The sequence below is a fragment of the Gymnogyps californianus genome, chromosome 13 (genome assembly GCF_018139145.2).
Source record: "Gymnogyps californianus isolate 813 chromosome 13, ASM1813914v2, whole genome shotgun sequence".
NCBI lineage: Eukaryota > Metazoa > Chordata > Aves > Accipitriformes > Cathartidae > Gymnogyps > Gymnogyps californianus.
In genome coordinates this window covers 834,831-851,165 of record NC_059483.1, presented here as the reverse complement: position 1 = coordinate 851,165, position 16,335 = coordinate 834,831, and the positions used below count along the sequence as shown (strand labels likewise).

At 47.6% G+C, this 16,335-nt stretch overlaps 1 protein-coding gene across 5 annotated transcripts in view; it reads right to left on the bottom strand.

Annotated features, from left to right (window-relative positions):
* SRGAP3 (SLIT-ROBO Rho GTPase activating protein 3) overlaps window positions 1-16,335 on the bottom strand; it is a 129,509-nt gene that overhangs the window by 34,554 nt on the left and 78,620 nt on the right. For all 5 annotated transcript variants that reach the window (XM_050904697.1, XM_050904699.1, XM_050904698.1 and 2 more), the window contains exons 4-6: window positions 12,813-12,875; window positions 6,890-7,075; window positions 5,254-5,382 (exon numbers count right to left, since the gene is read on the bottom strand). In XM_050904697.1, the coding sequence (XP_050760654.1) occupies window positions 5,254-5,382; window positions 6,890-7,075; window positions 12,813-12,875 (378 nt within the window). The remainder of the gene's footprint in view (window positions 1-5,253; window positions 5,383-6,889; window positions 7,076-12,812; window positions 12,876-16,335) is intronic.

The window sequence follows — 16,335 nt, the reverse complement described above, 5'->3', positions numbered from 1 at the left end:
TGTTGCACCCACCTTAAAGCTCAAGGGCTAACTCTGCAACCGTGGCAGCTAGGTTTTTGTTCTTCACTGACTCAGGGCACCCCAGGAACTCGGGCACCCCAGTGAGCCCCGCGTCCCCTGCGCGTGGATGGGAGTGCTGCTGCACGTCACGGACGGTCACCGGCATCCACTGCAGCCTCCCACCGCAAAGCACTTGCACTCAGGTGGCTGTGTGGCACCTCTAGTTCCTCATCTCACAGCTCTCTGCAAAGTTAGTGACAGCACCTCCTAAAAACACGTATTTTCTATTTCCCAGAGCTCCCTGCCCGGCGGCAGAGAGGGCTGACCAACTCGGGTGCTGCAGGCTGCCGGTGGCATTCCCAAACTGCCGCCTCTGTGGGAAACCGGGTAACAGGGATGCAGCAGCCGTGCAGTAAAGAGCACTGAGCCTCTTGAGACAGCCTAATTCCTCCTGATGGAAGCTGTTTATTCTTTTTATTGCTGCACTGTTGACTTTATGTGAAATACCCTGAAGCCAGATCTCCTAGCTGCAGACGCACAGCATGATAAGCTGCCATACAGGCACTCCTCCCGGGGAGAGCACGAGTTTTGAGTTACAGATGCTGCTCCGCGTGACGGTGTGGTGATGGCGATGCTTTGCATGGACTCTCCATGATAAAACATACCTGGCTTTTAGGGCTGGCAGGAGCCTGGTATCTGGCAGAAAGCCTGCTCAAAGGACAGCGTGGGAGGAATCTCTGTGCCTTTGTGGAGCTGAAAGGCTCTTTATGCTGGAAAAATTGCTTCAAACAACAGAGCAAACCCCAAAAGAGACCCTCTGCTTGTATAAATCAGTATCTCTTCATTAAAGGCAGTGGCGTCACGCAGAGCTACTCAGGCCGGGTGAATGTCCCCGTGCAATCACACAGGGAACGCGCCGCACAAAGCCAAGCTGCTGCCAGTGCTGGCTCTGCAGGCACAGACGTGCCCAGGCAATTAGCCACTGATGGAAACAACGATGACATGAGTTGCAGGAGATGCCTCAAAATAGATCCTAATAAAGTGGTCTGTGGCTTCAGCACCTTTGAGTCTCCCTCTTATTCGGGAGGCTGAAACCCACACGCGAAGTACAGCCACGGTGTCCGACAGCCCAGCTCAGCCAGTCCCACTGCCAAGGCTGTCAGCACGGCGTGGGACCGTGTGCCTCACCTGAGCAAGTGGCAAATTCCAGAGTAAAACCTGAGCATCCCAGCTAGTCTGCCATCGATCGCTTTACTTAGCAAGTAACAGCAGCCTAACTCCTAGTCCTCCACAGCACCCAGCACTCGCTGGAAACAAACAGTTCTCCTTATTTGCTCTGCTCTGTTCCCTTTTTTCCTCATTTTTTCTTTACTCTTTCTTTAAAGATATATTATGCATTTATACATATATTTTCTGGCCTCTACTCTCTTGACATTGCTGCAAAACCCAGAGCTTTACTGTGAGGTAAGTAAAGCCAACTGAAGGTTTTTGGCATAACAATTTTGACTGCTGTTTCTGTTTCCTAACTTGACTAAGCATCGCTTGACCATATGAAAAATGACAATGCCATCAGCTAAGTCTTCTAGGGACCGACCAATTTGGCAGTAACGTGTAATATTAAATTCCTCAGAATACCCCTCCTTTACTTGCTTGTTTGTGTCAGATATGGCGCAAACACCAATCCATAGAGAAGCAAGCTGCTGTTTCAAAAGGATTTACAGGAGGCTGAACAAGTTTTGGCGGATCAGTACATAGTGCCACTGACTGCTACATTTTACTCTGCTAAATCTAGTGATCTCTTTCACGTGACCACTCCAAAATATTTTGCAGCCGTTTCACACAGAACTCCAGAGGGATGGATAAGCAGCTTTATCTCCACTTCACATACGTGGCCAAAGAGATTAACTTGGTCACATAGTTAATGACAGAAATGAGAGGCAACCCAGGCATTTTCATATAAACACATGCCTCTTTCGAGGGAGGAGGCACAATGGTGTACTTTAAGACCAAGCCTAATTTGATCTGTCTCTATATTCTTCTCTTCCTTTCTAAAGGACAAAACAAAAAGGCCACTGGAGACAGAGGGAGGGATAGACGCGCTCTGTGCCACTTCACAGCTCCTCTGATGGAGTTCTACATTTCTCATTAAAACTGCAGCCCTGGGAGGACTCTCCGCCCTCTCCCAGAGCAGCTGGGACCTTCGTTCTCGCCGGAGCGGGAGATTAGCAGAACAGCTTTGTTATAAAAGTCACCGCTCTGCGGTGACGCCGAGGGCAGAAGAAATGTCAAGGCTGTGCCTAATAGATGACACTGAGCCATCTGGGATTTGGGGGAAACGCTGCGAAATTAGCTGCTCCAGTGTCCTGACGGTTCAGATTTGCGTACAAATCAAAAAACTGCACACGGCAATTTGTGCTTGATATGAAGGGTGTGCGAGAGGCCCCCATTACCCCTCCTATGTCCCGGAAAGACAGCCCAGTACATCATTAATCATCCTTCTTGGTGTCGCAGGGTGGAGGAGCCGGGAGAATGTACATAACTGCAATACATGGACACTGCTAGGATCCTATTAAAGCATGGTCAGCCAGGTTTTGAGCTAAACCAAAACTCTGTTCCTACCATGAAGCCCCTCCGCACTCACTCTCTTCCTGCAGACCTGCTCCTCCCGTCGGACACAGCTCCCCCCGCACAGACGCCCGAGGCCCTGCATCGTCCAGCTCTGCTCACGCTGCCGCAGCCAAGGGCTCTGCTGGCTCCGATCAAAGGCAAAAATCACCTTCTCTGCTCAGAGCCCCTCTGCTGCGTCCCACGAAACGGCAGGGCTGCCCCACGGGGCAGAGGACCCACGTCCTGCCGCACGGTACAGACCCGCTGTTTGCAAACGGCACGGTCGTTCCTCAGAGCAAAAGGCACCATCTTCTTAGCATTGTTAAAGGTACTAAGATTGAAACACTAACTTTAAAGTTACATCTAAAAATAACTGTTTTCTTCATTTTCCTTTACGTGGATTACACACCTACAGAAAGCCCAATGCTGCTGGCTCCGATGGCTGTCTTCTCTTTCAACCACTTTCAGTACTAGTGGGATACGGTGAATGGGACCCCCTTCTTCTGGAGCATGCTGAAACCCTTCTTGCCACACTCTTGCAAAATACATTGAATTTGTACAAAAGTCTGTTCAAGTAAACTGCACTTCCTTTGGGGATTTAAAATTAGGACACCCATGTGCAGCTCACACATCCGATATTTTGTTTTCTTTGGTGAACAGAATATATAATTAGGGGAATTTAGCTGCACAGAGTTGAAGATACTTTAGTTAAAGTCCCCTGAAGGGATTCCTGGAGTGCGGAAGAAAAGCCATCTGCTGACTCCAGTGGAAGTGTCAGCAAGGAAATAAAGTTGGAAGGAATAATATAAACAGCCAGAACTAAAATGGAACTCAGCAACTCTTCAGGAAATCAAAGTCCCCAGAACTCCATGAAAATAAGTCATTCTTACTTAAAAAATAAATAAATGAGAAAGAATATACACAACAAAAGCAGAAACCCCCCATATAAATCAAGGTGTTATCATACCTTGCCATTCAAATGTCTCCATGATCAAGTTATTAGTTTTTTTACTATGGCTAAATACATCTTAAATAATAAAGGGAACAAAAAGGACATGCTAAGAATATTTTATCGTATCTCAAAATATTGAAATCATCAGGGGGTTTGCATCAGACTTACTTTAATTAATGCTTAGAAGAATAAATATATGTTAGTGGGTTAGTAAAGGAGATAAACACTCCAGCACATTTTTAAATTATACATTCAGGTAACGATGAAGCCAGAAGACTAACTCAGTACTTATAGATGAGTTATTTATGTGCTCATTGAAGCAACTGTGGCAGGAAGAAACTCTGCATTGCGCAATCTATACCACTATGAAGATGCCTATTAAAGGAAGAAATGGAAATCCCTTCTCTCAAATCATTTAAAAGCAGTTCATAGGAGTCGCTGATACACACACGTTCAATTCCTACCATCACTATGAAATCTGCTTCCAGCAGTTCCTGCCCTGAGCACTTCGGATACAAGTCAGCAAGCACCCTCCCCGGCTAGGCAAGCACTTCCACACGTGCTTAACTGCCTGCGTGTGCTTAACTGCCACCAAGGCTGAGGAGAGCTAAGTGCCTGCTCATACAGATAGAAACTGCAGATGCATGTAGTAGAAATAAAAACTCTTCTGTTTCAACAACAAAAGCAAGGATGTATCTGATCTTCATAAGAGTTCATCTGTTTCAAATGCAGACTAATCGATGGGCCAGGAGAAAACCTCAGGCTCGCCTGGCTTGCCCCAAGGCAATTTCTCCTCCAAAGGCTCTGGACATTGAGAAGCTCCAGCTGCAGGACATCCTGCTGTGTGGGAGCCACAGCAGATGAAGCTGTTGCTTTAACATGGAGGAAAGCACCACATCTGCACGGTTCTGAAGGCAGAGCCAACATACACCAACCACCAGACTTTAGCGTGCTTGTGATACAGCATGAAAGGTGTAGAAAACATTCAAGCAATTTCTAGTTTGTAACTGTATATTAGACGTGCCTGAACCATGCAGTTCAATCCAGACTCCCCTGCTTATGCGCTCAGGGAAGTGTTTGGTTCAGACTGGTTCATACCCCGCAGTTAAAATGAAAAACTCCATCTTTTTTTCCAGACACCGATGAAAGAAGTTTATATGAGCATAAATACGAATCAATTACTTTGTTGTGTGATCATGTGGCCACCATGAAGTTCAGAGGAGGCTGACTCTGAGCGTTGCCCAGAGTTGTGGATGCCCCCTCCCTGGCAGTGTTCAAGGCCAGGTTGGATGGGGCTTGGAGCAACCTGGTCTGGTGGAAGGTGTCCCTGCCCATGGCAGGGGGGTTGGAACTAGATGATCTTTAAGGTCCCTTCCAACCCAAACCATTCTATGATTCTATGACTCCCACATAATGGCAGCTCTAGCTCTGGTCATATATGCCTACATTAACTGGGGGGAAGTCAAATGCCTGTGTGTAGCTGGGAGGAAAAAAAACACCATGGCGGGGGGGGAATACTCCAAATTTACAGCACATTTTCAGGCCCCAGTTAAGCGTATTTTAAAGCCCCAACAAATATCCCTTCATTACCACCACATGAGAGTGCATTTAAGGACCAAACCATGCTTAAGATTTAGCTGTGTGCCTATCAGTAGAAAACGGGCAGGATGCACGCAGGGGGAGGAAGCACTTACATCAATGAGGTCAGAGACGTCGTGGATGTAGTATTTACTGACAGCTGCGTTGGTGGCTGCCAGGTTCAGCAGGTAGTCGTTCCTGGCTTTAGTACACTTCAGCTTGTTTTCAGAGTATTTGGCTTGTCTCTGAAAAAGCAAAATGGAGTGTCAGAGCACAAAGAGGATGCTACTTTCACAGCTTCTCTTGCTGCAGGGCCCCACAGCACCCTGCAGCCTGGGTGGAATGTGTTAATTAATAAAATTTGGTATCGGGTATGAAAACAGGCTCCCTTGCCAGGATGGAGGAGATCACATCTGAACATCCCTCGTACCATCAGCCAACGCACAACAAGCACATTCTGCTCAGATGTACCCAGTGCATCCCAAGCACAGCTGCTCTTCCTTTATCTGTGCGTTCGTGGAGGTTTTGGCATCAATCAAAATTAGAGGGCCAAATTCTCCTCCCAGAAACGCTGACATACATTTGGACTGGCTCCAGATTTATGCAGCTGTATCAAAGTGGAATCTGGCCCAGAGGCCCAAGCTACAAAATTTAGAACAGGACCCAGAATTCAAAACTCTGTAGGAAAGCAGATGTGCTCAGATCTGGAGCATTTGCTCAGGCAGATCACTAGTCTAAAGGTTTAGCACAAAAGATTAACCCTTCACAGAAGCATACTGCTAGACAGTGTCCCCAATGCTGGGTCAACATGCAAGCAAACGCATCCCAGCTGGGGAAGCTATTGCTTTTTCTCCAAATTAACAGAAAAATTACAGTTTTAGAGATCCTGAGATCTAGGGGGATTTGCTGAAGCCGGCATGGAGTTAAGTGTTTTGACTAGCAAAGCCAACTAAATGCTGCGCTTTAACTCCTAGACAGTCTGCGGAGGAAGAGACACTGTTATTTTATATATCCAGCCCTTTTTTTTGCCTGCCACGAGTCTCTGACTGAAGGAACCCTGGGACAGCTATTGTTCGTTGTTAAAAGCGCTTTTTTTAAAAAACAACTCATGAACAAACCACAGCCCCCCGCAGCAGGGTCCCACGCCTGGATCAGAAAGCATCGCTGTGCCAAGCCAGACACACCGGCGTGCTGCCCTCCTTGGCGTTCAGCGCAGCCCCGCGGGTGCCAGCCGGGGCACGGTCAAGCCGCCGGTGAGACCCACAGGCCCCAGCCCGAGGAGCTGGTGTACGAGCACCTCCCACCGCCCGACTCTGCCGTGTGCTCTTGGAGCCGTCAGCCTCCAAGGCCCCTCAGTCACCCTTCTCATCCCTCCCTCCACAGACCCAGCCTGGCAGATGTCAAGGGTGGCCACGTGGCTCCCATGCAGGCCCACCACCTCCTCCAAGGTTGCACTGCCCAATGTCCCCCGTCCCCACTTCTTGCTGAGCGGTGCCAGCCCGACTTCGGGTCAAATGCCCGCTAGCGGCTGGTTTTGGCATTTCTCCACAGCCAGGAAGCAGTAAAGAGACTCATTATGGCCTCCTCAGACTGCCCTTCAGCAAAACGCACACACGAGCCGACATCCTCCCTAAGCCCTTCCCAGGGATGCAGGAATGGCTGCATGGAAACAGACAGGGCTGGAGCCAAACCCTCCTGCCTGCAGGCAGCCCTGACCCCAGCCTGGCTCCCCCATCCTTCCCTCTCACCCACCTTCTCCTTCATCTTCTCGATCTTCTTGACGGAGCTCCGCCGCTGAGGTCTGTCCTCGTGCCGCAGCAGGTTCACACTGATGTCCCCTGACTTGTTGAACTGCTTTTCCTCCTGCTTCTCTGCCTCCTTCAGCTTGCTCTCAGCGCTGATGCTTTCTGCGTGATACATGTGGTAGGTCTTCATCACCTGAGGAAACAGAAGTTTGTGAGTCGCCTGCCCCACGGCCACACGAAGCATTGGTGCCTGAGAAGATGACAGCCATGGGCAGCGTGGAGCAGTCTCAGCTGTGCCAGGGCTGTTTGAGGCCACTATGGCATTAGGGAACAACAAGGTGGGAAGGAGAAGCCCGTAAAATTAACCCCATCACTAGCCCTATCTGGAAATGGCACAGAGCTGGTGTAAGAAGCACTATCCCCGCTCGGTCCCCGCTGCAGGGACAGGCTGAGACATGCCTCCAGCACACATCCACGTTCAAAGAGCACTGTGTATCTTCCTACAGGGAAATGAGAAATAACTTCCAGTGCTTTGCAGCTGGGATAAGGGTCTCCACGACAAGACACTGTGAGGAGGCCAAAGTCAACCTGAAGTCACTTTTGACCCAACCCCTCTGTTCCTACACTTGAACTTGCTAAGCCCCAACTTGCTAAGCATCAACATAACCCCTGCTCTACCGTCCTGACAGTAGATGCCATCTTGAAGGTGGAGAGGCTGCAATTTCCAAGCAGAAGTGGAGTTTGTCTCCTATCACCACTTAATTCTCCTCTTGCTGCTGCCAGTAAGCAGTCAGTGCCAGGGTGGACTGCAGCAACACCTAGTCCTTTAAATTCAAGATTGCCATCAGTGACTCTGGATAGACGATGCTGATCTACTGCCAAGAAAACTCCTGCAGGCAAAACTTCTACCACAGCCCTTCCTTTCAGATACAAAAGCCCAAAGGGCACATGGTGATCATTTTAATGGAGCTGGCAAGAGGAACACATCTGCTCTTCTCTCTTTATGCCTTTAGTCACGTTGTCCCCTTTTATCATCTCCCTTCAGGATTTGGACGTTCTATTTCACATTGCCTTGACAAGGCTTGAGATGCCTGACTTCTCGCTGAAGATGAGTCTCACACAAAGTGCCTGGGCACCACCAGCAATGGCACTGGGACAGGCTAGCCTTGAGGCCCACAGGTTAAAAAGGAGCAGGAACCCACAAAAGCAGAGTAACTTTGCACAAGCCTTAATGAAGAAAACGCAGTTTTCCTCAGCTGCGGTTGTCAGCAGCAACCAGGAGCGTTTAACTTGGACAAGGTTAGGCTGAAACATATGATTTCTCCTCTTGCCAAGCACAAACGTCAGCTGCAAACAAGCTCCAAATGCCGCATCGAAGCCTGCACAAATGTGCTATCGCTCGGATATCATTACAATTTTAGGCAACTGCAAGGACTAGTAAGCAAGGGCTTGTGCCTTGTTTCTGAGCTGCTTTATTTCAAAATCCTGCAAATTCTAACACAGATTCAAGCCACATATTTCAAACTGCAGTTTCTGCAGTGAACGTCACAGAACACACGCAAAACAGACAATTTCTGGGTTTTTCCTAAGGAGAAAGACTAGCCCTTCACTGAGCCCTCCTCATCTTCACTGTCTCCATCTTTTTGTGAAAAACTCAGAGGAAAGCGAAAAAGAAAAGTCCTGCACTTCAGCGCAGTCAGGCAGTAACGAGAGAGGTATCTCCAGCACCCAGAGAGGCCCTAACGCAATGCAACAGAAAAGCCCAACAATTAAACAGTGCTCCAAATTGCACGATTTTTGTGAAATCTAAAGGTTATGAGTTTACCTAACCAGAAAAACTTCAGCTCTGCCACAGGCCTGGGGACATGCTGCTGTAGCCCACTGACTCCAGTGGCTCCCACAGCTGCAAGGGGAACGTCGGCAGCCGGAGCGCAAGGCAGGACTCCGTCGCGCAGAGTGCTGCAAGGGGGGTCCAAGCCCCACTGCGATCTGGTACCTTTGCACAGGCTTACTGACTTATTTGCTAATGACCAGAGAAACTATCCCTTACAAAGGCCCTTTTTCCTCCTTCATAATTTATCCCTGCTTGAACCTGAAAAGGTAACATGGGAAGCAGGTTAAAACTCCTCTGAAAGTCTCTTTAACAAAGTGCAAAGGACCTAACACGATCATGTTAAAATATTTTCCCCAGACTTCAGCATCCACATTGCTGAAACAGATGCCTTAAACAGCTCACTGTGCCGCCCGTGTTCCTCATCAGCTGCCAGGCCGCATAGCACGCGCTCGGAAATTCAGGGGATATTTCTGTTTGTTTTAATATCTGCCTTAGTTTTGAATGGGGACTACCTGCACTGCAGCAATCAGCCCTTTGATCCGCAACTCCCTCGTGCCTTCTCGGCGCTTGCAAGCAAGTCACACTGTCCCCGTCTTACACTATTGTGTTATAAAGAAAAACTGCCGCAGCTGCGTCCCTGGGTTCTTTTCTGCAAATAAGTTAATTAGCTGCAGTGGAGGGAGAAAAATATGTTCCAATGTTCATTAGTTATTTAACAACACAAGTTGTGTTTTCCAATATTAATAACACTTTCTGGATAAAGGCCATTGCCAAAATACCAGCCATAAATGGCACTGTTTGCTGTCTTCAGCTGTAAGTGCTTTATATTTCTCAACAGCTCGTCATTAAGGTTCTGACCCAGCAGAGGAGCCAGATCCGAAACCAGGTGACCCGTGTTAAGCACAGGCTGAGGCACTCCTGAAGTCAAGGAGACCAAAACACAAGCCCAGCGCACAGGGCGAAGCAGAGATGAGCACGGCATAGGTGAAAGCCTGCCAAAGACCCCAGCCCCCTCCTCTTTGGATGGAGCCTATGGCACAACCTGAGGGACACCCATAGCCTAAGGTCTGAGAAAGGGACAAATCCATCAGGCCAACGGACGCTGACCTCCATCTCCCTGGTCTTTCAAGAAAGCAAACATGTTCTTTTCAGAGCATTTCTATGGCGTGATACAGAGCAACGTATCAACATGGTTCTACCGTGTGATACAGTCAACAATTTCTACAGCGTGACACTCGCAGAAAACACCCACTAACCACGGAGGTATGGCCTCCCCATCACAGCACTCCCAATGGAAAGGCAAAATTTCCTCCAGTCAATTCACGTCCTGCTACGCAGGGAATGATGACTATTATTATTTGTAACCTGGGTAATGTATCTGTAGATATTATTCTAATTAATACAATTCATTTCACAGTTACTAATCTTCTTCCATAATACCTTGTGACAAAGAATCGCACCAGTTCACACCACAGTACTTCTATGGACTTCAACGCGCTGCCTTCAGCTATAGCCGTGTCCCTGCATTACAGCAAACGAAGCCCATACATCAAATAGCCCATTGTTAGGGCCATACACCAAATCGCACATCATTGCTGGAGCTTACAGAAAACACTACCAGAACGGTGCCCTGGGGTTACTGTTTTTCTTACCCTAATATTTTGGCCTGACTTCTTCAGATAGGAATGCATACAATACAGAAAGGGACCTGTGAGCAGAGGAACAAAGAACCTCCAACCTTTACAGACTCTAACTTGATATCTGTCTGCTGGAGTCTGTAACCAGGAATCAAAAGAATGAAGCTGGCTTTAATTCACTGCTAAATTATTTTTGTGCAAAACTGCTCACAAGCAATTCCTACTTCAGAACGAAAGTCATGTACTTCCTTTTTAATTAAAATCAGCATGGTTTTTGGGTTTAGTTCTTTCCACACAGAGAGTCCACAGGGTGACTTGCATCAGAACAGCAACAAGACTGAATTAAAATCAATTTAGTTATTTTGGCTTAAGTTTGAGACAGTGAATGCCTGAGAAGCCTGTAAAAAATTATATAGTTTCTACACAGTGCACAGAATTCCCCTCCGAAAGGCTTGAAAAGCAGCCTAGCCAGGGCACAGATGTACTATGGACACAAGGCTTGGCCATAGGCAAGTTAAACAACTTCCTTGCGTTGACAGCAGACAAATGACATTTTACAAGAAGCAGCTTGGTGTCCTTTGAGCCAGGAGTCCTTATTCTGTATCTGATTTTGTCAGCAGCCACGGTTATTGAATGTGCTGCACTTGGGTACCCAACATGTTGCAGTGAACACGCCAGCTCCAGGTCAGTCCTGAAGATGTCCCAAAACACCACCAGCACGCTGGATCAACCTGCAAGCCAAGTATGCAATTAAGCCTGTTTCACCTGATGCCTCAAGGACAGAAACTACTGACTGGAGGAGAGCTGGTTTGCACTGCCCAGATTTAAGATGATCCAGTTTGCCCAACAGGGCCTGCTTTTTCTTCATGTTTCATCATCATTTCTGAAATAAGCGTGTCTCTACTCTGCTCCTTCCCAGCCAGATGACACAGTCGGTTTGTTATCTTAGCAGCAAGGTCAGTTCAAAGAAAACACAAAGCTCTTCCAGCCGTTCCAGTCTGTTTCACCATTCAAACACATTCTGCTCAGCATGTGGGAGCAAAGCAGTGAACAGGGGGAAATCTCAGCTCCAGTGAAGACGAGTTTTGCTGCAGACTCAGCGGGAGCAAAATTACTCTCTGCTCTTCCTTGGCCAACTGCAAGCACTTCAGACCTCAGCACGCTTCTCCTCCTCAAACTGACCTAACCATGTCCCTCGGGTGATGCTCCTGTCCCATGTCTGGGTTGAGTACACTGGTCCACAGGTATTAAGGTCAGCCCAGCCCTTGTTAGTCTTTCCTTGTTTTGCATCTGTCATGCTGCTGTTGTAATTAATCTTAATTAGTCACCATCACTAACACAGCTTGCGACATTCAACCACCAACAACGCACTCCCAAATCTCACACAGGCTTTTTAATCCAACCTGGCTGTCCACCCACACTGCAGGTCTCACAAAAACTGAATCCTTCAACAACCTGTGCAGAAACAAACCTGTTAAGAGAAGATTTATGGCAGAAATTTCAAATAGTATCATTCATGCTCAGTCGTTTAGGCCTATTTTTCAGAAAGATGGAATAAAATGATTGTTTAGGAATAAACCTACTGCAGTGTTATTTATGTACCAGTAACAGATACAACCAAAGACGGCAAATATATCATCTCAATTTTCCAACACAAGACAGACTTTATATTGCTTTGTTGATCCTAAACCACAAATAAAACAACAACAACAAAAAAACCCAATTGCTACAGGGCAAGAGACAGAAGCAACACAAAGACTTTTACTGCCCGACTATGAAAACCTGCTTGAAGAGCAATGTCCCGAATAACAGCATACAATTTCACCTGGAGGCACAGAGACAGCTCCACAACCAAAGTGCTCCTCGAAGCAGGGAGATGAAGCTGAGCACACAGGAGCTAAAAGTTTTATGCATTCCCCAGCAGAAGGTCATGTTCAGCCATCATCCACAGGCCACCAGACTCACATGAGCAGGTCAGGTTTCAGCCACAAACTGGCACTGCTGACTCAGACCACGACTTCTGAGCCATTAGCGCCTGGCAGAAATCACCAACCGAGTGAAAATTGAAATGGGCCTAAAGGCAACACGGTGTAGAAGGCCCGGCAGGTGAGAGCATTACGGACACCAGGGATCACACCGGATCATGCCCAGAACATCTCCATTTACGCTTAAGTGAAACAGTTATGTGGCATGATCCGCTGCCTGATGCGGCCGCAGAAACCCTTCACGGTAGGACCGCTGGGAAATCCTCCTCTGCTGCTGTCAAAACCAGTGAAGAGTGAAACGTTTCTAACAAATGCAAGAGGAACGAACGGGCTGTACCGCAGGATGGCAGGAGGGGGAGAGAGCCTCCTCAAGTCACTGCAACATTGAACAGACATTTTGTTCTAACAAGTTACATTGCCTACATTCCCCTCGCTGCACAGGCTAGGCATGGGTAGGATCAGCTCATTACTCACCGTGTAAAGCTCGTTGGTGACTTTCAGGAGTTCTTCATGCATCTGTAAGCCAATCTCCTTACTCTGTAAGACAAAAAGAAGAAGAGTTGAGACTCTTACGCTCACAACATGCATTTCTGAAAGGAAAATACATTGTGGAGGGAAGAGTAAGATTGTATGACTTCCAAATACTCCATGCATGTGCATCTTAACCCTTTTCTCCAAGCCGCATTCGCAAGAGCTGTCTGCTCACACTGTGGGCAGCACTGTGATAGCAGTACCCTGTCAGAAGCACGTCCCCAGCTGTGGTCAGCAGCAGAAGCGCATTGCCCTCAAGGCCCTGTGCACGTCGAGCGCTGGCAGCACTGGCAGCAGCATACAGATGCTCAGCCCTCACTCCAAACACTCCCAGCACGCCATGGCTCCAGAGGAGCTCACGCCACTCAAAGGGCGTCAAACTCCGGAGATAGACAGGAGGTGTGGAAAGGGGGAATGGGATCCCTACAAATGCCCAGTTCAAAATGAGGTGACAGGTTTTTCTCCCTGACTAGCTGATCAAAGGTACGCTGAAGGTCTCCAATGCTGCCACAGTAGTGGTACAGGACTCCACAGCACCAGCAGAAGGAACAGTCTGGAGACACTGGCGAGCTGGTAGGACAGGGAAGCAGTGAATTGTTCTTCTCCTCTTTTCTTAAAGTCAAGTGAGCAACCTCATCCTGACCAAGCCAGAAGTACTTGGGCACAGGGATGGAAGGGCTGTGAACAAGCGGATCCTCTTAATCCCCAGCAAAGGGTTTCGCACCCATCCCACGGAGAACAAAATCACAGCAGCCTCTGGCAGGCCTGCAGGATTCTTCTTTCCTCGTCTCAGCTGACAATGGAGCGGGTGGACCTCGGCAGCACAACTGGCTTCAGGTAATGCCCGTCTTAAATACCTTCTGCCCCCTCGGAGATCTGCCCTCTCCTGGCTCCCCTGCCAAACACCAGACTTGCCGTTCTTTGCTCTGCAGTGGAGTTAAAGCCATGTACATTTTAATTCTAGATATTATTTTAAAACACAAAACAGCCCCACACCGTGAGAAATGCCCCAGAGGCCTTATTTACACCACTTGAGAAATCCTGTCTAAGACCCTTCCTGCTCTGGGAGCTGAAAAGACAGCATCAACAGGGCTGCCAATCCACATCAGGGCTCCATTTTTTCCATTTCTAAACATTAAAACCAAAATACAGATGGCCTCCTCTTCCAATCTGCCTGTGACAGTGAAGTTTAAAAGTAAACTGGCATTTTGATTTCCTTTAATTTTCTACAAATCCTTAACAAAATAAAATGCGCGATTATAAACATGAACACATACAGTACAGCAAATCCTCATGCTATTTCAGAATTGCTGCATTTTCGTTTGAGGTCGATGTTTGTCCACGGATGACCCAACCTGGGTTTCAGAGACCACGATGAGGAACATCACACAATTTAATTTATTTATCCTGCAAACACACAGGGATGAATCTGGAATTATAGACAATATCGCTTTGCCCTTCCACCGCAGTATTTACCTCCAGTCCGCACTCAACTCACTGTGTGGATCTAACACGTAACGCCCTCCCCCATTTTGGGGACTTGTTTCACGTTAAGACTGGCAGAGTGCACAAAAGCTGGGCCTGCTCTGTAGCCAGAAGCGTTTTATAGCTCGACTTCACTCATTTTTCAAGAAAACCTGCATTACTGGATGTGGATAAGTGGCTGTTGCATTCACCACACTGAGCTGGCTGTGTGTTAGTGCAACATTAACTCCCCTGTATAACTTAAATTATGCAATAAACATTTGTGGGTACACAAATTGCTTAGATTTGCATTCTCCAGTCATACAGTATCACCCGTCAATCTATCTTGATTTGACAGATTCATTAAAGACATCTGCTGCTGGACTTGCAATTTCCAATCAACTTTGATATTTCAGCAGAAAGATTATCAGGGCTTCCTAGCCCGAGCATTTCAGGTTTTAGGTTTACCTTGACCATGACCCACCCTCCCCAATTTGTCTTCAGTAGCTCATTTTCACTATTCTGACCCGAGTGAACCAAAGTATCTCTCAAAAAGGGCATTTTATTACGAAATAGCTACACCACAGTTATATAATAAAGTTTCCAATTTCACAACCGCAACAGCCAAAGTTCAGCAAGCTTAGGAGAAAGCTCACTGCGAGTGTAAAAACTCATGGCATCTTCCTCCCTCCACCCCGCTGTCTGCTGAAATCCTATTATCAGTTTGTATTTTCAATTTTCTTGCCAGGCAGGACGAAGCAGATCCAGTCGCCTACCTCCTACAGCATGAACATGGCATTTCATGGGAGAGGCCACAACCTGGGGAGCTGCTGAACATTTAAGCTTGGCTGCAGATCAAGCCAACTCCTACTCAGAAATCCAGTAGTTGGATGCTACTGTAGATGTGCATGCACTGCTTTCCTGCCTCCCTTGTAATTACACCCCAAATCTCTCTGTGGAATCTTCTTGGCTAGAAAACATTTATTATAGCTTGAAGATGTGTTTAAACCAAGTATAGACACCCCTCTCCCTGCCCCCCCAAAAAAACCCAAACCAAAAAAGCAAGCAGTTTCTTTCAGACTTCCTCAAATAAGTCCATGTGGTTTTGTGCATACAGTCAGGGAAAACAACATCCCATCAGCTTCTTGGCTGGGTGGCTAAAGAAGCCCACGACAGAGAGGTCTTCTAATTAAAGCTAACTGGACAACCTACATACTTGAAAAGTTTAACCTTAGATTATTAAAATTTAGAATTGAATGCAAAGAGTGAAGCAAGGAATCTAAAGAGTAAAAGCACTCCTTATTCAGTGACCATCCAGTAATTATAGTTTATCTGTGAATTAGCGTCAGGGTATTTGGAAGAGTCCCATCTTCAGAAGCGCAACTGATGCTCGCTGCTCCCATTCTTACATGCACGAGGTGCCAAGAAGATGCCAATTACCAGAAGGTGCTAAGTACCCCCAGCCATCTGGAAACCTCGTCTGCTGGAAACCCCAGTCCCTCTCCCCTCTCCGCCGACACCAGCAGTCACTAGCTGATCTCAAAAAATCTCACTGTGGCTTGCTAATAAGCAACAGAGCTATTAAAAAGCATGCATCCACCCAGATACCTCCAGAATATGAGTTAAGTCAGAGTCTACAAATGGGGGTCTCGACCCCAGAGACCCCAAGCCTGCAGGAGTTCAGAGTCGCATGTAACCCCTCCGGCTGACCCTGCTGTCATGGGCAAAGCCCGGGCCCCAAACTGAGCCTTCCCAAAGCAAACAGAGGAGGACGGGCTTGTGGTGGGAGCAATGGCCCACACTCAGCTGCAGCTCTTGCCTCTGCCCCAGATTTCCTGTGCGGTGGAGGGGAAGTCCACAAAGCCGTAATTTTCAAACCTAACTTTAGACTCCTCAATAGAGCAACAAAAAATGGCTCAGCTGTCAGCAGTGCGTCGTTCCCATGAGTCACACTGACATGGGGGGACCACAGCTGGGTACTACATTTAAAGACCCATTTGCT